Source organism: Cygnus atratus, chromosome 3 (assembly GCF_013377495.2).
Source record: "Cygnus atratus isolate AKBS03 ecotype Queensland, Australia chromosome 3, CAtr_DNAZoo_HiC_assembly, whole genome shotgun sequence".
NCBI lineage: Eukaryota > Metazoa > Chordata > Aves > Anseriformes > Anatidae > Cygnus > Cygnus atratus.
In genome coordinates, this window is record NC_066364.1 from 118893160 (window position 1) to 118919490 (window position 26331).

Consider the following 26331-nt stretch of genomic DNA (forward strand, 5'->3'; position numbering starts at 1 on the left):
GCCTCCAACAAACAGGCCACAGATCATAGAAATCAAAGTATCATAGAATATCCCAAGTTGGAAGGGACCCATAAGGGTCATCGAGTCCAACTCCTGGCACCACACAGGTCTACCCAAACTTTTAGACCTTGTGACTAAGTGCACAGTCCAAACGCTTCTTAAACTCCAACAGGCTTGGTGCAGTGACTACTTCCCTGGGGAGCCTGTTCCAGTGTGCGACCACTCTCTTGGTGAAGAACCTCTTCCTGATGTGTAGCCTAACCCTCCTCTGCCTCAGCTTGACACCATTCCCACGGGTCCTATCACTGGTGACTAAGGAGAATAGACCGGCACCTGCCCCCCTCATGATGAAGCTGTAGACGACAATGAGGTCTCCCCTCAGCCTCCTCTTTTCCAGGCTGAACAGGCCAAGTGACCTCAGCTGCTCCTCATACATCTTCCCTTCTAGTCCCTTCACCATCTTCGTAGCCCTCCTCTGGGCACTCTCCAACAGTTTTACACCCTTTTTGTACTGTGGTGCCCAGAACTGCAGATCACAGGAATTGTATTTACTTAAATACCATATTATTAGTAGTAACTTCTGACTTCCTTTGGTTGAAAAAGGCACTCAAAATCTTCAGTACAGTGCTTGTTATCACTTTAAATATTGGTTTTGGTTTTCTATGTGAAACATTTACATAGATTTTTCATCTTTTAACTTTTTGAAGGTTTATAGCCAGCAGATTGTATTCCCCAAAAAGTTAGCCTTTTTTTTAAAATGGCTGGATACCCATTCCCAAGCCTCGCGTTTCTAGTGGAGTAAGGGTGCAGTTACCGAGCCCTTGTTATCATGCAGCTCTACCCATGCGAACACATCAGAACAATTCCATCTTTGTCTCTTCTTCCTGTCTATCTAGCGTCCCATTTATTTTCTGCCTTCCTCTGTCATTGTTTCTCACAACATGAGCAAAACAACTTGGCTGGAAAAGCCTTTGAGGGTGTGTTTTATGCCAGGTAGCTTCAAGGAAAATGTGAACTGTGTTTGACAGGATACAGTTCTCAGAGAGGATGCAACCTCTATTGAGCTACTACTACACTTGAACTTTGCCATTTACCATTTGAGTGGAACAAGGGTTATTCACAATGAATTTAACAAAGGATGCCTCCGTATAATTACAGAAGTCAAATGCAGTTTGAACTAGAACAATTTACAAGTAACTTCTGCAAATTCTAGAAAGAAGTCTTTACTGCTTTATACACAAAGGACCAGTGAAAATAAATCTAGTAGTCATTAGAAATATACTTTCTAATGCACATTTTGCTCTGCACATATGCAAGGGTACAATGCTTACGTTACAAAACATCCTTTTCTGAATTAAAAAATAAAAATTGCACATTTGAGGAGGATGTCTAAACTGACACTATCCACCCGTTGAAGAGGTGCAGAACAGCCAGCAGAAATCTAGTTTTAGGTGCCCTTTGCAAGGTTACTTTTGAGGACAGAACCACAGAGAAGAGCAAGGAGCTGGGCCCCTGCTCAGCGCCCACCCAAGGCCAGGTAAGCAGTGACTGAGCTTCGGGTCCCATATACTTCTCACAGGGACTTACAGCTTGAGCCGCCGTCGCCGCATGTTCGCACCACCTGGTGAACAGTACTGCCAGATCACACAGGAGCCTGCTTGGGTATACTGGAGATTTTATAGAAGTCCTCCTACATTGACTAATCCCGACACAGAAGTACTTTAGAATTGAAGGTGTAAGTCAGTTCCAACCCTAACAGACTCCTTGATAACATTGAAAAAATTACTACATGAGTTAGACCCCAATATTGCAGAGACTTATCCAGTATTTATTGCAAGCACATGGTTCAATTTGCTCAAGACCGTTTGTGTACTTGGTTTGATTTCTGGGGGTGTACACTACTGTATCCAATTCAACTCACTGGATGAGCAAATACTCATCCAGTAAGGACAATAACTGAAATCTTCAGTTAATTTTGATAAAATCATACAGCAAAAAGAATGGAATATCCTTTTTCATCAGTAGAGATTTATGCTTTAGGCAGACAAGGAAGAGGTTGAGAGGCAATGCGTTTCATCATCTTGTTCCAAAAAGTACCTGCATCACCTTAGAGTATTTTAAACCACAGGCAGTTAACAATTTTTGTCTGAAGCAATGCACATTTATTTTAAATTATCACAAGTAATATGATCTGTAATACAGAGATGTTAGAATACCTCTCTAAGAGTTCCAGTTCTGTAAGCTATGCATTTCTGGAGAGGTTATGAACTGTAGAACATAGAGATTATTTATATATCCTTTACAGTGTAAAGATTAGGTTTCATATGGTTGGAATAAGAAGTATCTCTGTACAGAAATAATCAATGATACTTTTAGCGACTTTTATAGATTTCAAGATGCAATAAATTAGATATTGACACTTTAGATATTAAGCACTGACAATCATGTTGTGAAACACCTAATAGAGCAACTAAGAATTCTTACTTCATGGGAACAGCAATCATCTATTTCAAGTACAGAAAGCATCCAAGTGCTCATGACATTTTATGGATGCACAGAAAATATGCAGCAGAAACATCAGTTTAGTGCTTAGTGATGTTTTCTTCTATTAGTATCTAGTGCTAAATCCTGAGAAGTCAAGCTTGGAAATCTCCTTTTCATTAGAAAAATTTGTTCTGTCTATACGAGAACTTGGGCTTCCAACTTTAGTCAGCCAGGATTTCCTGCAAGAAAAATAAGAGAGGGTTAGCATGCAATCAACTGTACATGTGGTGTTTATTCTCCTATCATGCTTCCCCTTTTAAGAGCTGTAAGTACAGTCTTTTAATAAGGAAACTATGCCAAATGTTTAGTTACCTTGTTTCCCCTCCCAGTCTCCTTTAATTTAAGTTCATTTTGCATTTAAGTGTCGACATTTCAAAACATATTATAGAACATTAAATAAGTCTGTTGTAGCCTTTTTCTGTCTGGTAAACTTTTATGTAATGTCCCCTTTTAAGCACATATTAATAGCTTTAAAATAGGCGTATCAGCTTTGCAGATTGAATATTATACTTGTAGCAAGGACCTAAAAGCCGTCCATAATTTAAAAAGTACCAAGAAAAACTCAAGCAGCCAGTTTATCCTGTTCTGACAAAAACAAGAAACAAATTGAAATAAAAATGACTCTTTCAAACCCAGCAAAAGGATAAAGCAAGCAAACCAAAATTACAGTACAAAAAGCAGTATTAAATTATGAAAGATACTATAGAATTAAGAAACGTGGGGGGAAAAAAAGAACACCTGTAAAAAATTCAGTGAGTTTTGCATGCATTTGCATTATGATCCAATTAAATTAATTTGGCACTTGCTATTTTCTTCCACAGCACACTAAAAAATCTGTATTGAACACAAATTCCAAGGAGGTAATAGTCCAGGAGCTGACAGTATGATGGCTGCTCCTAACTAAATACCAGCCATCTTCCTATCCTGCAGCAATTTGAGCTTCTGCACTTTAGTAATAAGCCACTGGTGATAACAGGAGGTGTACTAACAACTGATTTGCAGACATCTGCTTCTTTACAGGCTTCTTTATGAAAACACACTTTGAGGATTTTCTGTCATATTGAAAACTGAGAAGAAAGAGTACTCTAGCGTATAAAACTTAAGTGTATCTCCACACAATACTTTTTATAACTTCAGTGATACATAAATTGTTGTAGGCATGTAACTGCAACTAAAATATTACTATTATTCATTTAAATTCTCGTTTGAAGAGCATTGAAGTTGTTTTAAAGTTAATTCATCCCTTGCAAAATCGCACGGAAGATTATAAAATGCAGTCTTCTTGCACTTAGGCATCTTTATGAGAACTGTGCACTCAAGCTGCTTGTCTTAAGCCAATAAATAAAAATACAGAGATCAAAACGTATCTTGTTCAAGACCCTGCATTTGACAATAATGTTTTTTTGTTGCATTGTCAAAAATTGTATAAAAGACCTGAGATATCTTAGCTGACTAACAAGGAACAAGTGGTTTATTATTCTTAGAACTAGCACGGATGGCACCAAGCCTATACTGAACACCTACAAAACTAATCTCATTCTTTAAACCCTGTGTACAGGTTCTTGATTATGAAGAAATACGCACTCTTAACACTTAATGCAGGTATTTCTTAGCATTCACATACCTTGAAACACAACCCTAGCAGTAAGCACAAAGGATTACAGCCTGGCAGAGACAAAAAGCTCTTTTAAGCCCACTTCCCATTTGACCACTAAAAAGGAGGCTCTATATGTAAAAACTCCCTGGAAGACACAAGCCACAAACGGACTTCTCACATTCAAAATGAATTTCCTGTGACAACCTTTAATTTAGTCTATAAATGATGCCAGTAATTCAAATTAAGAAACATCTGTCAGATGTTTATGCATCTTCACACCTTGCATTCTTTGCTTCATGTTGTGAACATTCCCTCTTGTGTATTTGAGATGAAATTTTGCAGTAAGGAGTGTAACATGGGAACAGACACACATGAGTGAACCAGGAGAATAGCACTTGGTGCTTGAGTCCTAAGGTGACCAGGTATCTCAACAGAAGTAAAAAAGCCTAGTAACTGACGCAAAATTCCCTCATGAGAAATTGGAAAGGGGCCCTATTCAGCATAAGAATCTAATATAGCTGGATGGCCTAAAATCAGAAAGAAAAACATTTGAAATGCTGAATTACTTGAAGCAAAAATCTGTGTACACCATTTTTAGAAGGCTAGTGAAACACCCACAGGAAAACATAATCCCCATGGCCACTCCCCTTCTCATTTTAAGATGAGCTTGTCCTGGACAAAAATCAGAAATATCTTCCTTGCCCAGCCTTCACAACTGTACTTAAGGTCAACTGAGTGCCTGGCTGCTCCCAATTCTTAAGTTCCACTGCATGTAGAAAGTAACACTACAAACTCCATGCAGAGCAAGCTTTATTGTCAGCTCCACAGTCTCACATGGAGAAGACTAAAGTGAGACCAGTAAGAGTCCAGATAAAACAATTCATCTCCACTAAAATTTTTTAGGACACATTTATGTAACTTTAGTTCATGCGGGAAGTAGGGAAGAAAGCCACAGAGCTGCTCCCTACCTGAGATTTACATGGCTGTAGGGGCTCAGTTCTTCATCCATCTTTCCTCATATTTGCACAAGACAGACTATACACTTAACACTATAAAGCACTTTTTTGTACCAGCTGACAAAGCAAGAAACCTGTATCTGCTACAATTAGTACACAGTTACTGTAGTTAATTTCTCATTTATCTACAAATGAGAAAATATTATCTCCAGCATCTCTGATAAATATCTTTGGAATTGTTTTAAATTTCATTGGTATCCGTAGGCCCGAATAAACAGAACGTTCTGTGCCCCCTACTACTTCACTCAGCCTTAGTTCTCTCGCACACGCCATGAATTTCAGACCACCCAGCACTTACCGAACATTAACTAGTTTGTGGCATTCGGAGCTGTACCTCACCACGTACATCAGCCACCTACCTGATCATGGCTGCACGATGCTCCTCAGGAGCGGGTAGGACAACTCACCTCCCCCAGCTGGGGCGGGCCAACTCAGATGGGGACATCCCATTCAACCGTTTGGCAGGAGCCGAGCCCGCAGCTCACCCTTCGATAGCTATTTTAAAGGGAACATTTCTGCTGTAGCCGCCTGATACCGGACGAGGAACCCACCTCCACACGGCCTGCCCTGCCGGGCCTTCTCCTCACGGCGACTCGAGAGCGCCCAGCGCTGATTGGCTCACTCAGACGCGTGCCGCCGCCGGGGCCCGTCCCGCTGCCTTCTGGAAGGTTCTGTGCCCCGCTCTCCCCCCTCCCGCGACGGGCTAAGGGCTGCGCGGGCAGCCCCGCCCCGCCTCACGGCCCCGCGCCTCGGCTCACGGCCCGGCCCGTCGGACCCCGCGCACCGGGACGTTATCTACTCAAGCCGGCCCTGCCGCGGGACTCGGGCTTGTTACCGAGGCAACCAGGCGCGTTCCTTCAACGCATGGCTGGAAAAGAGCATCCGAAGGGCCGTTTCTGCAGGGTGCCCGGCCATACACGCTAGTGAAAGCACACACATACCTTTCACCCAGCCCTGGGCACGGTGTGAGGCCAGTGGCTGGGCAGCGGGGCGCTGCCTGCTCAGACACACTCCATCCATCAGGCGTCCCCTCGCCCAGGGCACTGATCCCACGGGTATTTCTCTGGAAATATTTAAGGAGCTTTGCCTACGTCATACAAGATCATAGTAGCACAGACATAAAAAACACCACTTTGAATACTGCAGCCAGCAGACTGACTTGGATTTCCCAAAGACTTTTTAAAAGAACAGAATCTATACTATAAAACCAAACATTTTCTGAAATAGTTTTGTTTGCACCATGCTCTAAACAAAATCTTTCCTGCTTTGGTACAGAAAAATGAAGTCATGCAGTAGGTGCAGGTGTGGGAAGTGGCAGAGCACACAGCTCATCACTCCCTACGAGACGGGATGCAGCACAAGAAAGAAGCCTTGCCATTCTTTGCTGGTGTACAACGGGGAAGTAAAAAAGAAAATTTGCAGTAATGAAAGCGATGAATTATCAGCAGTGTCTTATGAACCCTTACACTTGAGTTCTGACCCAAGAGGAAATGGTTTAAGGGTTTGGCTATGCCGCTTTTTAAGGATATGTGTTTTTTTACCACCTGGCTTCTGGTTCAGGTCCATGTCTGATCATTTAGGGAATAACAGCTGCTCACCACTCACAGAAGAGTGACAGCATTATATAAATTCCTAGTCTCCACACCTGAAAAGACCACCACACTTTGTACTAATGACACTCCTGTGGCCCAGCTCTGAGGCTAAGGCACATATAAGGTGAGAAACTTTTGCCAAAACACATTTTGGGGATGATTTGTTTCAACAGCATGGTTTTAATTTGCTTCAAGGAACCATGACTTCTCCAGAACCAATATTACAGCATCTTTCATAAGTACCGCTGCATTTACATGGAAAGAATCTATCAAGTGTTGGTACGCCCACAACTTCTCCAAAGAAGCACGTAAATGAACAAGACATTTTTCCTTTGCTAGACGCTGTGTCAAATCATCAATACACATAGGATGCTTCTATGGGGACTTATTTAGAATAAACTAGTTGGGCTTTTTACATATAACTGAGACCACAGCATTTTACAGCCTACAATGCTAAAAACAGACCTGAAAAGTGATCTACGGCATCAACATTGGTGAGCCAGGCACAGCTTAGGAATATATTTGTTTCTCTTTGTCTTAACCCCAGCGTTACTTACAGTAGAACAAGTGAAATGTGTTCTGTATTTAGAGGGGGAGAGAATAAAGGCACTGATGTGTTTACAATTTATTTCCCTTTGTTTGGGATAAAGTATTTGAGAGAATGTTGCTTTTTGAAGACTGTATTTACATCTGAGACAGTGTATAGACTCGGATTGCAAATATTTATGAAATACCTCCAAAATGTTGTTGTATTCTGAAACAGTACTGTCACGGTTTCCTAAATCCCGATATTTAAGTGTCTGCAGAACAGAAATATGCAATTTTTTCATTGTTGTCTGGCTTTTCACCATCTGCAAAGAACTTTAGGCTTGGAAACCATGGCTTTCTCTGTAATCTTAAGGACTAGGAAGATTGTACTTAAAGCCTTTTTGTTTTATACACCTGAAATGCGCGTAAAGCTAAAGCTTCTTGCAGCCTGTATAGTAGAGGCATGTTACAGCTCATAGGTTACTGCAGAGCCATTCCACTACCCCTCCACCTCTGTTCCTGTTGCAAGGCCCTAACAGTAAAAGAGGAATGTGGAAACAATTTATAGAGTTAAGTGTTCATGTGAAAGAAAGTAACAGGAAGGTAACAAAAACCTTAACAACAAGTATTTGAAAACATTGCTGTCTGACATTATTTGAATTGTATGGCCTAAGAAAAAAACACTACATTTAGCATTAAGTTTAGCAAAAGCAGTCAAGGTAGACAAAATAGAGAAAACATTCTGAAGCCAGAGAATGTGCAAAGGGTCCCCAAGAGAATCCAGGGAAGACTTGCAAACATTTTGGTGCAGGATAAAGTCAAGAGGATTCAATCAAAACTTAGTCAAATTTCTCCTACCAATCTTCCTCCTCTGCTCCTTGTATTTATTTTATTTTTTCGTAACTCTTGAATGTAGGCTGTAGCTTGGAGTAAAACCTGAAGCTGCCTGACCTGAAATGCGGCTGCTTGTGGAGCTGTACTAAAGGGGGCCTCTGCTGCCATGGAAACTGCTGCACTCCCCTCAGGGAAATGGCAGCAAGAGATTTTTAAACTCTTGTGCTTATTGCTTGATAAAATGCCAGAAATACTGCGGGCAGCAGTCCACACACTAGGTCAGGATCAAAGGTGTGCACTTAGTTGTACATCCACACCTTTTGCATATACATACCTGCAAGAAGGGGGAATTAGCAGAGGCAGAACTAGGCAGAGTGCAAGGGAGAGAAATTTTAACGCCTTTACTAGGATGACCCCACCACAGTCCACCAACAAATCAAAGCCAAGAGGCAGGTTACTTCAGAGCATTAAAGGAAGGAAGGAAAAACACCAGCCGTCTAAGGATATAGGCCAACAATGCATGGGCCAGAAATCAAGCAACCTGCTCAGGCGTAGGTGTGGTGCCCCAGAACAGAACTGAGCCTGTAGGCGTGGGGAAGACTGTGCTGCTTCTGCTTGCTTGCTAGCTGCTCCATGAATCACACCAGCCAGTTCTTAAAATATCCAGTGGGTCAAGTCCACAGCTGTTTTAGAAAGGGGAGAAAAATATATTTAATCAAAACTAGTGTTTGAATTTGTATTTTTAAGCACAGCTGACAAATGAATGTTATTAATTTGTTTATATTTCTTCCTTTTCTGACAAACCCTGCTGTACTCAAGGCTAGCATTTCTCTAGAGAGTACATTGCACAAGTTTCTTCAGGGTACTACTTGAAAATAATATCAACAGCAAGGACAAATTAGCAGAAACTGATAGATCAAACGTATGAATTAAGTGTGACAATGTTGAGTAAGTTTCAAATACATATATTTTGGTGTCTCATTTCTATTCATTAACCTGAGAAAAGTGGCTTGAATGTTGATGTTAGTTGCATACTGTATGTGTTATCAGGGAAGATTTTCTTTTTATGTAAATGATCACTACTAGCTTGCACTAGCACAGAATTCAACCCTTTGTATTTCAAATTTGACATTTGAAGATCTTGAACATCTTTTCCACTCTAAATGAGTCTGAAATTTACTTTGTTATTCATATCTGATCTACATTAAATGTCTACATCTTAAAGAGGCAGAATGATCCCCCAAATAAATGAAAGCAAAATTGAAGATTTTCTTATGTGCTACACAAGAGATCTGATGTGGATTTTCTTGTTAAATATTTTTGTAAACTTGAAGTATAATTTAGTTATTTACAGGCATGCAATCATAAGTGCATTTTCATAAAAATTATCAGAATCTCTCTTCATTTAAAAGAAGTTGAAAAATCACATTTGGCTTCTCAAAAAACTCAGAAAAAGATATGCAATATCACATACATTTGTTCCAATGAAGAAGAGTAAAGAAATGAAAAATAAAACAAAGTTAGCCATTTCAGTAACTCAAAATAGGTTTTATGTCATGCTGATCTATAGAAAGCACAGGACAAATGAGAACATCCTGTTAAACTTATGTCTTATATTCCCAAAGCAATAAACGTACCAGAGAGCCCTACGAAGCACAAAGGCCTATTATTTTTCCTTGTAATAGGTCTGCCTCCTACAGGGTAAGGTTTGGCTCACAACACAAACTGAGTACAATTTCGGCTAACACCACTCTATCACACAGAAAGCAATCAAAAATGATTTCTTATACCCCATCTATTAAATGAAAGACCACGAGAAGTTTAAATGAGGAACCTTGGCTGTTAGCATACCAATTCAGGCTTCTTAAGAAAAGCTAGTTCTCTGACACTTGGTAACTGGTTAGTATCCACCATCCACATAAGTTGTATTTAAAGCCAATAGCTGTGTTATAGTTGAGCAAGAAATAAAAATACCATTGCCTCTGATCATCAGTTTTTTAACTTAAAAAGTTGATTAAATGCTAACCTTAGGCATTTCAAAGCAACTCTGATAGCAGCCCATAATTAAGCATCACACTGACCAAATCAGCAGTATTGCTTAAAAATCCATTTCGTTATCCAGCCCAGTAAAAATAAGAGAGCCCATAAAGAGCTCAGTTAGACATACAGTCCGAGTTCAGATTAAACCCACATGCATCCACAGTCCAGAAAAGCATTCAAATGAGGCTGCAAATTGTGCAGACAACAAATGCAGTCCTAAGTTCCAAAGACTACACTTTTCTGCTCTTTTGTAATGGGGTTCAGCAAGGGAGGCAGACATACAAACCATGAAGATTAACTCCCACATTACCATGCTTACTGATCTTCTGAGAGTTGCAGAGAAGATACAATTTACACAGAATATACAATTAAGTTATTATGCAAGAACTAAAAATAATGCCAGACCAAAACAGTGATTTCCTTCAAGCACAACTGGGATTCATGCTATTTTCCTCAAAAGTCAAGATAGCTACAAAAAGATACTCAGAAGATGCAAACTATCCAACTGCTTTAACTGGAACTATTTTAACTATTTAAAAAATTGAGATCTTAAAATGAAAGTATCACAATTTTTAAAGCTTCACATTATAGAGCACAAAGCAAGTCCATGTGAGAATATCTAACACTTCCAGTGTTGCAGTTACTGCAACACATTTCCCCTTCCCAAGATACCACTGTTTGAATGCTTCAGGAGATAAAGGGTCAGCTCACTTCAGAACATGCACAAGTGACTGTTTCTATCAAAGTACCTTATATAAGCATCCACATGTGAGCACAGATTAGGCAGTCGGATGTCCAGCTGTTCCTCATGCTGAAGTGCATGTACAATTGCTTTCAGATGCACAAAACGTTTGCCTGCCCATTTTTTTTTAGCAGTGAAAACAAAACCCATCCCACACAGTCACAAAAATCTCAGCCAAACCCATTTTAAGCTGAAATATTTACTTTGGCTATTTTGGCATCTCAGATACATTTTATTACTATTAGATCAACTGATGAATGTATGCTGGGACTTACAAACTACCTTTATTTTAAAGACAACAGCAACATATATTTTGTTTAACTCCTATAGAAATGGATGCCTGTTGGCAGAAAGTATGTAACAACTCAGAATTTTATTTTCCATTTTTCTATAGCTTAGTGTTTTGAAACATTCTTAACAAACATTCAGCTAGCTCAGCTCCTCCCCGCCCCACCTTTACTAAATTAAATCATGTAGTGTAGTTTAAGTTGCACACTTTCAAGGAAGTAGTTACATCCATCTTTTAACCCACAGCCTCAAAAAACTTTAAAAGCAACTGTGATATAAAATAGTAGGTATTTTATCATATGAGGTAAACCAACAGAAATTTACTATAATAATCAATACTCCATTTGAGATCATAGCTGTTCAAAAAAGCACCAAGTAGACCACGGTAGCCAACAATCTGCTTCAATTTTACGCGTGGAAGTTTAAGCTTGAGCTTTGTCAGGACTTAAATGCAAAAAAATCACAGCATCCTGAATTATCAACATAGCTAAAATAAGGAGGATGCAAGAGATTAACATAAGGATACATTATAGGTATTGCATTCTTTATTCCACAAGAGCTATTTGTTGTTTCCAGCACACCAGAACCTGTTCTTGAGGTGAACCCAGCACAGTATGTTTACAAAGAATGTAGTGGTGTAGAGCGGTGTACAAGCTAGGTGTATAAATAATATCCCCTGTAATTAATAATTAAAATCACCTTTGCAATTGATTAGTTACCATAAATTAAAATTTCTCCATGTGTTGTTTATTGTTTCTGTTAAAAAAAAAAAGTTCATGTGAGATGCAGCAGTGCTGCAATCATGCCTATGATTGAGTCCATTCCTGCAATCTATAAACTGTCATTATGAATATATTCAGTGTAAATAAATACATTTAATATCAAAGCTCCAAGCTATTTAAAAAAGCTATCAAAGCATGAACACATTTTGGTTCAATGTTTTTGTTTCAAAAAATAAAGCAAAGTTTTTAATATTTATTCAATTAGAATCTAATTCACATTCTTTGTGATTCAATGTTTCATGTGCTGTAGTACTCAGTATTTTTTTGTTAAATAAATCTGGTTCTTGAACTATATGCTTTAAAAAACATCCTGTTTATTTGCAAAAGAGATAAATCAAGTAGGAGAATTATTTTTTTTTTTCCCAGAAATAAAACCTTAAAAGATAAAGCCAGATTTGAAATCCTGAACTATCACCTTCTCAAGCACCACTTAGAAAACCAAACCAGCAGATTTAGTAAATGTTCATCATACAGGTAATGGGCTTGGTCTTTCTCCCGAGCTTCTAAGCTTCCATTTGTTTTGGACATCTTCCTGCTGTCTCATTAGGATCTGCCCTTTAGAAGTACTTTTTTTTTTTTTTTTTAAAGTACTTAAAAAAAAAAAAGAAAAAAGGATTCAGATTTCAAGAACTATAAGAAAAGCAAAATTCTACTCAATGCAACAGTGACACTTCCAGTGAAGGCAGTGAAATAAGCTTGATCTGTTTTCACAAAACTTAAAGATCTATGACAAAAAAAAATAATATCTAATAAAAAAAAAATCATTTTTGAAAGTTGATAGGCCCATACTATTTTTGAAGTACTCCTTATAAATAGGTATTGTTAACTACTAACAAGCATTTTGTCTTGTTCCATCAAGTCTTAATTTCATCCCTTAGGCTTCACGTGTTGCAGGCTGATAAAAGAAATGTGCATCAGGAGGCAAACTGAAAAAAGGTGCTTTGGAATAACACGCCCAGAAAACACTAAGACAGTTAAGTAAGTGGTAAGAGTTAAATAAAAATCAACTCATATTTTATTAAGTATGTAATTAAGCATACTCTGTTGAACAAAGATCTTTGATAGCTCAGGCAATACCACTTTATTGCTGTGTCGCAAAAGAGGAGTATAACAGCAGGGTAAGAGTAACAACAATTTCTTAACACACATGTTTTGATAATTGTTAAGTACCTGGTAAGAACAGAATTACTGGCAAAGTACAGATATGTTCCAAAACTCAAATCCTTCTATTTTTTCATCTTTCCCTTAAGCTTCAGGCGCTGTCAAGAAGTATTAAACGTCTCATTTGTTTTCTGTAATCTATGCCATTTCTTTCCCTTCCCCCTTTTTGATTTTATTCTGCCTGACCATTTATCCCGCCTGACCACTGAAACAGGCTGATCTGTTTCCTATCACTTTCATACTGTAGATAGCTACAGGGACTACTTAGGACTTGTATCCTGATTTAAGAATTACAAAATCCTGGAAAACCCCAGAGATTTCATTAAGAGCCAACTTTTATTGAAATTTATGTACAAATTTAATTAATATTATGCTTGACTTAACCTATGTTTCAGAACCAATTGCCACTGCTTCATTAATGCAAGAAAGGGTGAGTACTGAAAGTTGATGGGCTAGTCATGACTCACCATTTTGAAAAGTTTTCTCCATTGCAAAGCTTGGAGCACTCTACAGGGCCTTCCAACAGCATTAACGAAGTGAGATCATTCGCTGGTGTACTCACCGATGCCCAGCTGCATTATGTATTTCCTGACTTAGAGAATTTTCTGTGGTGGTCACAGTATGATGATGATTGCCTTTGTGCAACTTTGAACCCTTTCCGTGTTACCAATATAATTCCTGACTTGCAACTGTGCTAACATGCATATTAGGATGGGATTCAGGACTGAAGTCTGGAGTTACTAGTTCCCTAAAGTAAAAAAAAAAAAAAAAAAAAAAAAAAAAAAAAATCAAGTATTTTAACTAATTTTTAAATAACTAATTTTAAGGAACTCATTTCAAAATAACTTAGAGTTACTTGGTGCTTCCAGTGACAAAGATTTCCAAAGGCAGATAGCTCAAGTACAGGCATTCAAGACTGGCATGTTTCCTAGAATAAGACCTCTCATGACACTCATGCGCTTTTTATTAAAAAATTGCTCATAACAATCCGTTTGGCCATTTATAAGTGCACAGAGAATAAAATACATTCCTTCTTTTTTTTTTTTTTTTTTTTTTTGCAACACCAAGACCTTGGAAGCAAAATAACCAAACAAATAATTTAGGAGCAAGCATCATGAAAACTTACAAACACTTGCAGTGTTTGATTCTGGAGGAGCTGTTCTAAAATAATAATTTCAGAAAATTAGTGTCAGAACAAGTCAGGTCACCATGCATTTTTACAAAAACAAGAGTGTGCCCCAGCTTCCTCATTTTGCAGAGGAAACAGTCCAAACAGTTCACACAAGTTACATAAGTAAGAAATTCAAATTACAACAGCTGCAACCAAATTTGGGATATAATACACATCAAATGAAAAGGGCAGCTGGACCACAGACATGGCTACAGACAAAGCCACTAAAAGCCTTCAGGAATTGGAGTGCCTGTTGTGATATGAGCAGCCTGATTTATTTTTAAGAAAACTTATGATTACATGACAGAATTCATCACTGTGTGTAAAAGACCAGAAAGGAGCTGAGTGCATATCACTTCTGCAAGTCACTTTCCAGGGTCTCAGACTGAGCACTAGTACAAGAAACAGACATCGCTATGAAAAGCCTGGTCTTGACCAACACCATGGGGGAAATTTTTGGCAGAAGTCGAGAAAGCCGCCTTTCAAGGCAGCGTTTAACCACCTTAGTTGGTCACCATGCTTTGCTTCCCATCTTATTCACTGGTAAGATCGGTGAAAACAGAAGGCATAAACAGAAAATACAAGTCCTTTAACCATACAAAGCCCAAGTTTTCTGCATAAAATGTAGTTTGTGGTAACCCAGACCTGGCTGAACAGTCATAGAAACAGTGAATTACAGTGGAAGAAGCAAGTTTTAGACAAAAAATTCAACTTCTCAGCTTCTTCCTGACCCTGCAAGTTGCAGACCCGCCACCAATACATGTAATTTAGGAATATGTCCATCTCTAGAAGTCCTTTGCTACTGCATCTAGCATAGACAGCATACTTCTGTCTTTTGCTTGCCCCCGCTTTTGGGAGCAGTGCTGCTTTCAGTGAGGGCAGTCTACCCTGATGGAGCACCCTCCACAGGAGAGCAGCCCAGTTGTGTGAAATTCCCATCCAGAGGAAATCAGTGGAAAGCTTTCCAATGACAGAATCAGAATTTCATCCTATATACTATCAACCAGCAGACTTATTCACCATTTTTGTGCAATGTATTGCAGAAATACAGGCAGTCCAAAGTAACAGCTATATTTTTGACATCATACCAAATCATTTTCCTGGTTAAGTTAGAAGCTTAGTATTATATGCAAATTTTCATTAGAAAGCGTATATTCAAAGATGTCTAAAGTAACACCTCCTAGTACTGTATAGAGGGATAGACATACCACATTGGACAAAACCCTCATTATAGATGATGTAAAAAGATAAGAGCTAGATCCTCACTGTGAGGCTTCTGGATACAAGAATAGATGTTCTCAAATGCATGTAGATTTCCAGTTCAGAAGACTAGCATTCCTAGAGGATCAGGGTCAGACAAAACATACTTCAAACTCTTGAATACCAATGCTATCTTAACCACCAGCTCACACTTCCTCTTGGGTACACACACCAAACCACATGTTAAATTATGCAGCGACACCAAACAAATCCAGGAGACTGGAAATCCTGGTACTCGGAAGTAAACAGATGTACGAGTCCAGTCACCAAGGACTTCTGCTAACAGCTCATTAGACAGTAAATACTTGTAACACTGATTCTGATTCTAGGAATTGAACATATAACATGCCTTAAGCAATCCCATACATAGTTGTGGACTCAGTTTTCATTGCAATGCATGGAATTTAGCCACAGAACTTTCATTAAAATTAAAGGAAAACATATGCCTAGGTCTTCTGCACTTCTACGAACTTCTCAGTGTGTATACACACACCAGGAACAACAAAACCACTGTATTAGTTAGTTAAAAGCTCCCACATTGAACTTGGCTAGACTGCTCCTTTGTTGCATGACAAATATGTCATCTCAAGTCTAAGAGCTACAAGAATTATTACCAACAAGGTGCCTGCAAGCAAAGACTACTTCCACCCTGCTATTAGAGAGCAACTTTGTCTCTTATAATACAAAAGCAACGAAAAGGATTTCTATTTAATTAAAACAGTACATCCGTTTTGGCTTTCAACTTGATACAGGATGTTAGTCTCGCCTACATATTTTTTGGTTTGCTTATAAACAACGGAAAGCAAGAGTTTATAATGCAAGAATTGACAGATCCTTTACTACTACAACATGAATCATTCTGTTTTTCCACTCTCCTTTAATGATAGGAGAAACAACACTTTATTCTTTTATGTGATTTTGCTTATTCATCCATATATATTCATGCAATAAACACAGAAGTGCTGATATGCTTTCTTAATTTTTCCCCAAAACTAGATAAACACCCAGCACTGTAGCTTTAAAATAAACATATCTACCTCACTTTTTGTTTTAATTGTTGGACACTTATTCATGACTTCACTTTCCAATACTGGAAGACAAAGATGCCAAATCCACAAATAGAAAACGGTCCATTTCTTATTTCAGCTGCTAACACTGCTTCATTTACAAAGTAAGTTAGTGATCAGTTCAGTGGAGGCCTGTGAAAGTTGACCGGCCACTTAAAGAGTTTTCTTTTCAGGATCACTTAAGTTTTTAACCTAAGAGTCCGATCCTTCACAAGTATACCCCAAAAATGGTAAGCACATCTCAGTATAGTTGTTTCAAAGATTAAAACCAGATTTAGTATCTTAAGCAAAAATCCAATATGAACTTCAAGAGGCAACACCCTTTTACCCAGATAAAAAACAATGTGATCACAGCTAAGATTCAAAAGGGTTTGATTTAATTAGAGTATTTAACATCTGCTTTGCTTTCTTCTTGCAGCAACAGTAAAACGACAAAGACAAAACTAAACACTGCCCAACTAAGCAAATTGTAATTGACAGTTGAGAAACCCTCAGACTCCTCTCCGTACACTGAGGGTTGAAAGCTAGATTAGATTGCTGTGCCTACCAGTCCTTCACTGTCTGGGCACAGAGAAAGATCCAAATTGCTAGAGTTGATACTCTCCAAAACCAACAGCACTGATGTATCTGAAAGGTTAGATGGCATCCAAGAACTGAATAAAGGAATGAGGTTTCCTACCTTTCACAAAATGCAGAACAACATTGATTTTATCTGAAAAGTGTTGTGCATTTTTCCCAGATACACAATTGAAACACCACTGGCATGACCCACAAATACCAACAAGTAAACAGACAAAACCCTGCAGCAACAGAGCACTTGTTGGAAGATCATGAAGTTTATTTCTTTTCTTTTGATATACATGCAGAACCTTTACTTCAGGGATTAAGAAAAATTACAGTGGGGAAAAATGCAACATGGAGAACTCTAAAGGGAACAGATTACCAGAACAGAAAACTATGTATAAACAGTTCAGACCTTGATCCCTATGTATAGTTTTAATACAGTTACGTTTACTACAAGCACACAGAACTGAAATGGTCACGTGGCTATAGCTTTAACATTTAAATAGACCAGCAACACAATTATGATAAACCTGGCTGGACACCATATCCAAGAAGTTGTTTTAAGCAGAGTTAAATTTGACAAAGATAGAGCAGTAATGATGTGCCTAAATATGCAAAATTAAAGACAGAAGAACGTATTACAGCAGCACCCTGCAGCACATCAGCATTCACAACCTCTGGTTTTGACAGTCATGCTTAAAATGACTCCAGTCTATATGAACAATGGCACAGAGGTCTACAGAGAATAAGGAAGCCACCTTAAACCTTTTGATGAGGTTACCTTGTTGGTGGGTGGTTTGTAGATTCAAGAAAAAGAGATGCACAGTAAAACCTCACATCTGGGTAAAGCCTGAGAAAGAACATCTCCAGTGTGTGATGGATGATCAAGTGACAGGTGTAGATGAACAAGCCATCACTTGGAGATACACATACACATAAATGGGGGCTCATGCGTCTGGGTTCCTAGGGTGAGTATGATAGGACATTAGCTTCAACCCTACCTACAGTTTCCCTATGGGAAATGGGCACGACCTGCCATGTCTCTAAACCTATAGGCAAAAAGAACAGATTAACATGAGAAGTGAAAGAAACAAAGAACTACATAGACAGCATACTCTTCAAACTAGGGATTCTTCTGCAAAACTGATAAAGAACACCTAAATCTCTGTTCTATGTTAGTAGCTAACCTTCAAAACACTTTCTTTATTGATATGCTTGTAAAATACGTTCTGTTTAAGAAAGTTCCAAGTCCCAAACAATTACTGATTATTTACTGTTCTTTAGGGCAGGGGATACATTCGCTATGGAATGCAAAACACTTCCCTTATGGCAAAATTCTTTCAGATAATAATGAAACTGTTGCATGAGAAATGCTGGCTACAGGATGCAACTCATTCCAGCAGTTAAAAGGAATTTTTAAGAAATATTTTTCATTAATTTCTTGATCTATATTGGCCACTTATTGGATAAATATTTGTTAAAATAGTATATGTTCAATAGTTTCATTTGGTTTAAGATACCAGTGTTCAGGGAATAGGCCCAAGTGACTTTCCATGGGTTAGAAAGCACAGCAATGGTTGGCACCAGTTTTTAACAGGGTTTCACACTGGTGAACTACAAAGTAATAGTAATTGCCCTGTTCAGTTCATTCCTCGGGAACAGCAACTCATTCACTCTGTAAAGCTGACTCTTCAATTGATATAAAGCCCTGAAGAACAAAACCCTAAATTAAGCCAAACTATGAAGACCACGTTCTATCATACACCTTCCAGGAACCTCTAGTCACAGAAATAAGGTATAAACAAACCACCAGAAGATCTCCAAGCCAAGCCATTTCCACTTTTAAAAGTTTACAAGTATTGAGCTTCCGTGATGAATTAGGCACCAAAACCCATTAAAAACTTAAAACTTTAAGAAAATACTTCGGCACAATCATTCTATCACTGAGAGTTTCAGAAGTAACAGAAAATACCAGCTATTGCTAGGAAGAGCTTTTTTTAAGCTTAGAATTGCCACAATCAAGTTCGCACTTCTCTTCCCGGCTAGCCTGCACTCACATCTGGTTTCACTTACATCCCTGTAAGGTTGGTTCAGGGCCCCTGCAATGCTGCGTGATTGGCACCTCAGGAGTATTTCAAGCATTCAGCCTTGTAATTCTAAGTTGTAAAGCAGTCAAGAAGGCATCAGCTGGACAGCATCACTGGTCCCTGAAGTCTTCCCACCAATACACTACATAAAGATATTCAAGGATACATGCAGCCAGACATATATGTAATGTTACATAAATGCCTCCATCTTCCCTCTATCTTCCCATGTACTCTGTTCCACTCATGTCATACCTTGCAGTTTGTTCTTTGCAATATGGATCTAGTTTGGCTTTCTAGTTAATAATGTACCTAGAGCAATTCTGATAGCTCTTCAGTATAATGCATGATAATGAAAGCAGCTGCTGCCACTCAATTGAAACTGCATTCTGCTTTGAACTTAATATTTATTGCATCTTTTCATTCACAGAGTGTATCCGCCCTAACCTTACAGCACTTCCACTGTGAGCTAAAGCGATTTTCTGACCTTGTAAAAAAAAAAAAAAAAAAAAGCATTAATTAATGAGCTAGAGTTAATTTCTTTAAGAATTTCAGGTCCATGTCACTCCTCATGTGCAATTAATTTCATGAAATAGAAATTCAAGTCCCTGCGTACTTAGAATTCTTAAATAAGTTGTGAACAGCCTACCTGAAGCTACGTTACAGATTGCTATTAAGGTTTATTACATGAACACATAGCATCCTGTCTTTTGGCAGCAGGACGTATCTTGCCATTCACACACTTTTCCAGTGCTGCCTCTCAAGAGATACTGCCACAAACGGAGGACTGGAAGCCTCTGTGCCAGCACACAGGCAGGCAGAAGAGCCAGGCAGCACCTTCACTACCCATGGAGAGCAGGCAGCTGCCTTCCAGGCTGATAAGGCAGGACCTCTCGGGTTCAAGGCTGACCGTGAGTCAGTGCAGCAGCCGAAGGATGCTGTCACAATCTCAGACATTAGAACCAGGTTCCATGCCCAACCCCCTTTTATTTTCTCCAGACAACTCCATGAATGAAAAACAGTGCGAGACTGGACAGGTCTGTCAAAGCTCCATTGGGAGTTTGGATTATGCATTGCTGCATTTCCAAGAATCCCCTGGCTCTACTTTGAGCATCAGTGCATGAAATGCTCTGCCTTGGTGATTTTGCCAAGGAGCAAAGAAGTGGAAATAGGAGAAAGCCCCACGTGTATTACTACCCCTGCTTACTCAGGCAGCAGTGATCACCCAGACACAATTCACTACCATGACAAAACCACCACAAAGCCAGGTACAGCTACACATTTTGGTTGCTCACACCAGAAGCAATGTAAGGTAAATAAAAAAACAATTTAATTGGACATGATACTACCTTTTTTTTACTGTCACGTTGACTATATTCTATCACTTCTTTCAACCGATGTCTAAACAATATACCAGATCTCTAAATCATTTGGAACAGCAGTCAGCTTTCATACTTCAGAGCTTGCTTTTTTTTTTTTTAAATGAAAATAGAAAAACCTCAAAAAGTTATTTAAAGCAGTGTACTGATAACTATTAAAAAATATGAAGTCATAGGGTACTTTATTCTGCCTGAATCTTTGAGGAATTCAGCAATTGATGCAATTGCCCAACATGCAATTAGAAAGCATATTAAACATCGAAGTATGTGCAAGTGAGCCTTCATTCATATATATGGGCATACTAACTGTCACCCAAACAGGCAGAGACATGTAGAAAACAATGTATCATTTCCTTGAGAAGAATTTTACCTATAGCTGCATAGCACTACTAATATGCCTGAATCAGAAGGAGACTCCTGCAAGATACTAAGGACAGAATTACTGCTTTTTGAATGTTTCAGTCTGACAGAATTACAGTGTAACATCAGACATTTTCATGGCAGAAACAATTTGTTTTAATACCTCCAGACAGAGTGAAGTTCATCTGACAGCTACTGATTAAAACATGTTTAAAACACCGCCGAGTAGAAAATTTTTCAAACACTAGGGTCTAAGTTGGGACATGCTGCAATTGGGAAAGGCAGCTCAGGTACAGGGCCACAGTACACAGCGTTTCAGCGATGCCAGGCAGGGCTCCAGCCCACAGGGCAGGCCTCCCTGCCCATGGAAAACCTCCACAGATACGCAGAGATAAATCCAGTTTTGGAAGCTAGCCAGGATCAAAATGGCAGAGATGACAAAGGACATTAGCAAGTTTTTATAACAAATCACATTTATCTCTGTCCAAAAGTTCTGCAAGCTGTTAGACCAGTTAGCTATTTTAGTGCTATCTAAAAATGTACTTTCTTAAATGAAAAAAAGCAGAGATCTGACACAAAACTGTAGATACAGCACAATGAAAGATGTTAACACAAGGAGGAAGTTAAACTTACAGCCACTGTTATTTGCTCTGTGCCTAAAAACCTCAGTATAACTCCCTGGGTTCTGCCAATAGCATTCACAGCAGTAATTAGCTCCATTTATTTCTAAACTGTTACTCAGAGTAAGATACTATACTTGAGAGAAACCTCTGCCTCCTGCTGTTTTTTCGTTCCTGTCTGTGCTGCTGCCAGTCTAAAATGTTCTCCGGTTCTCTTACTGTCTCTGCAACACTGAAATGTAAAACACTTTCATAAATGGCGTTTAAGCATCAAAACCAATACTAACTAGAAACAGTGTGCTTATATCGACATTACTAGGAGCAAAGACCAGCTACAAATGGTTCTCAGAATACATCAGTTTGTGCTGAGGACCTAACTTCCACACAGTACTATATTTTTCACACAGCTCTTTTCACCACTGCATCTCAAAATTAGAACAAAAGACAGAGGAGGTGGTAGAAGCATGGTATCAGAAATATTAAAGCTGACTTCAAGTGTTTGTTCCTCCAAATGCTCCTACCTCTACAAAAATAGTACTTCATCACTTAAAAATTTCAGGATTCCTCTGGATGCAGGCATCTCAGTCAGCCACAGACACTTCCAAAACATTCATCCTTAAATAAGCACAGATGTGGGCTAAGACCTGTGTCTCCTGGCTTATTGACAAATGTTAAATGGACTTACAATGCCTCCTGTCATGTCTGCTAATGTAAGGCTAAAATCAGATTGTTTTGTTCTGCAGGCACACAACAGAAAAGAAGCACTGAAACAAGTTTTGCTCCATTTTTATGTATTATGTACAGTATCCTATAAAGTAAAATGTATATGTTTAGAATTGATGTTTTCAGACTTTAAAGGTTTCATACTCAAGATTCCCTCTCATGCTCACTGTTATGATGACAATGTTCCTAGTAAGTTAAATTTGGCTACTGTTGTATCCCTAAACACACTGCCTGCTACAGGAATAGAACAAACAGAACAGAGGTGGGGTGACATGAGCACACAGCTATGACTCCCTCTAGCTTAGCATTCATATTTTTGTAGCTTCTGTTTATAGGGAACTCAGAATTTCTTTCTGTAAACAGAAGCCTTACCCAAACAACAAAATAATAATCAACAGACAAATGTTCAGCCATTTTGTTAAACTCAGTACCTACAAAGTTCAAATACAAGAAGCAGCAGTCAATAAGAAATATTAAAGTTTCTTTTCATTAGAAATTAGAAAAGTAGATTACCATCTAGATCTTTCCAACTTCTACTTTTAGGTTTTTGACACTCCTTTAACTCAAGCTGTCAATCAGCTTCGTGGAAATCAAATATTTTCCATGCAATCCCCAAACTGCCATGTCTTATTTTAAAGAAATTGTCTTCAATATTGGCTACTACAAGAAATCCAACATTTAAATTCCTCTTTTTTCATGACATGAATTCCCTGCAAAGTAGGTGGAAGACAGGATTCTGCTTGTCCAGTTGGTGAAAGAAATATCTAGAAGGCAAAATACATTGCAACCTCTACATATGCAAGTAGATTGACATCTAGTGTTAGAACACTGAACTACAAAGCCTATACCATATACAAAAAGGGTGAATTTCAAGCAAACCAAAAAATTGTTTAAACCACAGGAGAATCAAATCCTCCAAATACAAACACACTAATCCCCACACTTCCCAATAGCTTTACAGCTGAAAATACTGTGGCCAAAGCCAATTGCAATTTAAGCCTCCCATGATAGACTGACATGAAGCCTTATGCATGAGTTCAGCTATGGAAACACTCATTTTGTGGCTGAGGAACTATAAATGACCTTTACAGTACAGTAAACCTAGTCAGAGGATCTCCAGGTTGCTTCACGTCTGTAATGATGGCTGAAGAATTTGTCCATGTACACATATATATCCTGTAGTTCATAAAATTCATGATTATTCCTAGAAAGGTATGCAGTACTTCAACTTCTAACCATTTTATTTCATATCAAACCTGAATCTAGCATAGTTTCAGTCCCCCAATATGCTAATACATATGAACTCCGCATTTATTGCACTACCTTTAAACAACACATATCCAAAGCAAAAAAAAAAAAAAAAAAAAGAAAAAGATTAACAATTCTGTCATATCTACCAAGTTACAATGGGAACATCTCAGGCTGTGTCCAGTTGAATCCCTTCATTGACACAGACCACATGAAAAGGTTTTTTCCATCATTTTAATTGCATCAAGAACTCTAACAAAGCTTTAGTAATAGCTCAAGTTCAGTAGCAAATAAGTAACCTTTAAAAATTGATACTAGCATAGGAGAACCCAATTTTAGATCCCTGAGATTTCTATACCCTCCAGTTGAATTAACTTATTAGTTCCTGCACATTAAATTCACCATGAGAGTTTGTTACAGTTACACACACCAGCATATCTCAAAAAAAAAAAAAAAAAAAGTATTTACACACTTTCCCCAGTATTACTCTATTTAAAATAACAGATATCTTTATTTGTTTTTTAATATCTAGTATTGACCATAGCCTACCTATAGTACAAAAAATAGCGTGGACATTTAAAGAATCTGTATTCCACTTTGATACACAGCGATATCAGTGCTTCTGCCTAGCAGTCCTAAGGCTTAAGAGCGACACAGGCTAATACCTGTTCATGAACATGTCAGCAACATTACTTCCACGATTGATTACATCCAGAATGTCCAAAGAGTACTGTATTCTGTATAAAGCCCATTTCCTCCTTTTTTTTTTTTTGCAGTACTAATGACTGAGGAAGTATGGCTCATAAACAAGAAAAGAAGTGATATTTTAGCAGCAAACTTTAAAAACCAATGTGATACTCAGGAAAGAAACAAATATAGGAAGATGGAAGAGAGGAACACAGGCTAGCTGGTCAGACAAGGTTCTTTCTCTAGCCTGGGATAAGCTGAAGTACAGAGGCAGAAGACTGCATAATTTGTTGGTGTTTATGACTAAGAGACCCCAAATACCTTCATTTCTGCAGTGCAGGCCAAAGACCAATGCGTAGTGGTGTAAGTTGTCTCTAGATCACTGTTCTTTAGCACAATGCATATAGCCATGACTTCTACAAGTCTTTGTAGAATAAATTAATAAAAGACTTTTACAGCCATCCTGCTAAAGATTGAAGGCTAATAGCAACATCATTACCTAGAATCCAACTTAATTAAGTAGACAAAGATGCTTTTGTTCCTACAACATAATCTCAAAAAATGTTAGTCACCTTCTTATTCTTTCCAGTCATGTCTCAGTTCACTGTAGTTCCAAAATTTCTGCAAATGCTAAACGCATTTTCCTGACACTTTGGTCAGTTCAGGTCTACCTGCAAACTATCCTCGTCCGCAGCAATTTTGTAAGACAACTAAAAAAATACCATCTTAAAAAGTTGACAAGTATACTCACACTACAACTCCCAACCAACTTATGATTTAGTTACAATACCAACATTAGGATCTCTCTCCTGGCCCCCGCCAAAGTTTCCTTAAGCATATTCATTTGCTACTCATAGGTGTGGATATTAGATGCTTTCCACAGATAGTATTAGCCTATTGCTAGTATTGACATGATGCCCTTGTCTGTGCAGCCACCCTTTTGCATCAGCATTGGAAACTGCTCTTGACACGTACTTTGTCAAAATCAGTTTACAAGCCTCCTACTGAAGTATGGAATTGCACAGCAGCAGCTGGAGTTGTTTGAGGTGTCATCTGCATGTGTGTTCTCACTCCAGGTATTCTTAGAGAATGCTCACAGCCTGTCCACCCCCATTCTTATGCTCTGTACAAGTATATTAGATGGATCACAACCATTGCTATCTCATTTCCTCAGTCACAGCATTCTGGAATTGTAAAGCCTTTAAAAAAGTGTAGAGGGAGAGGGGCAGACATATGGAAATTACACCTAGGGACAATGCAACCTAAAGATACTGGTAAGTCATTGCTTTATATATTTGAGTGACTGTCCACATTCAATTCCATTCGAGTCCTTCAGGACAGTGTTTTATTATTCTGCATTTATCACCTAACATTATCACCAAACTAATACCAAGGAGCAGTAACAGTAATACATGGAACATACAAGCACCTAAAGTGAAAGTTCTCCCCCATTTGTTTCAACACTTCCAACTATTACTTCAATTTTTAATTCATATTAATTAATCCAAAAGCACTGGTTATCACATTGTGTTCTGATAACCTGTTGTACTAAGTGATATTTAATTACCAAAATTCATTGTTTCAAAAGTAAATCTGACTACTTGTTTGACATTGATTCTGAATGCTAATCATTAAAAAAAAAAAAAAAAGTCAGTTTCTAATACTGTGGATATCACCAGAAATCAATGTTCCATTTTACTCAGGAAAAGGCTCTAGAGAAGCTCATACAACAAGTCAGAAGTGAGTGCTAAGTTAAAGATTAGGCTCTGCAAACTGTACATGTATTTGGAGAAATGAAACTGAGTGGCTCACAGTGCCATTTTTGCAAGGATACAACAGAAAAGAGTCTACACACTGAAATAAAACTTTCCTGACAGTAGCTATACTGTACACATCAAGTCAACCAGAAAACAGTTTCTTGGCACTGTGTACATCCTACGGAGTTCTGAAGAGAAAGCTAAAAAGAATTTGCTCGATACTGAAGACCTTGCCAATCTCAAACATATCCAGGTTTGCTTCCCAAACAAATGATTTTCACTAACTG

The 26331-nt window shown here is 38.4% G+C and overlaps 1 protein-coding gene across 7 annotated transcripts in view; it reads right to left on the reverse strand.

Annotated features, from left to right (window-relative positions):
* Positions 1–2139: 2139 nt before the first annotated feature.
* ACYP2 (acylphosphatase 2) overlaps positions 2140–26331 on the reverse strand; it is a 37948-nt gene continuing 13756 nt past the window's right edge. For 4 of the 7 annotated variants that reach the window (XM_035565433.2, XM_050709423.1, XM_050709422.1 and 1 more), the window contains one exon: positions 2140–2723. In XM_035565433.2, coding sequence (XP_035421326.1) covers positions 2609–2723 — 115 coding nt within the window. In that variant the 3' untranslated portion in view covers positions 2140–2608. The other 3 variants (XR_007707942.1, XR_007707943.1, XM_050709421.1) reach the window with 3 other exon arrangements.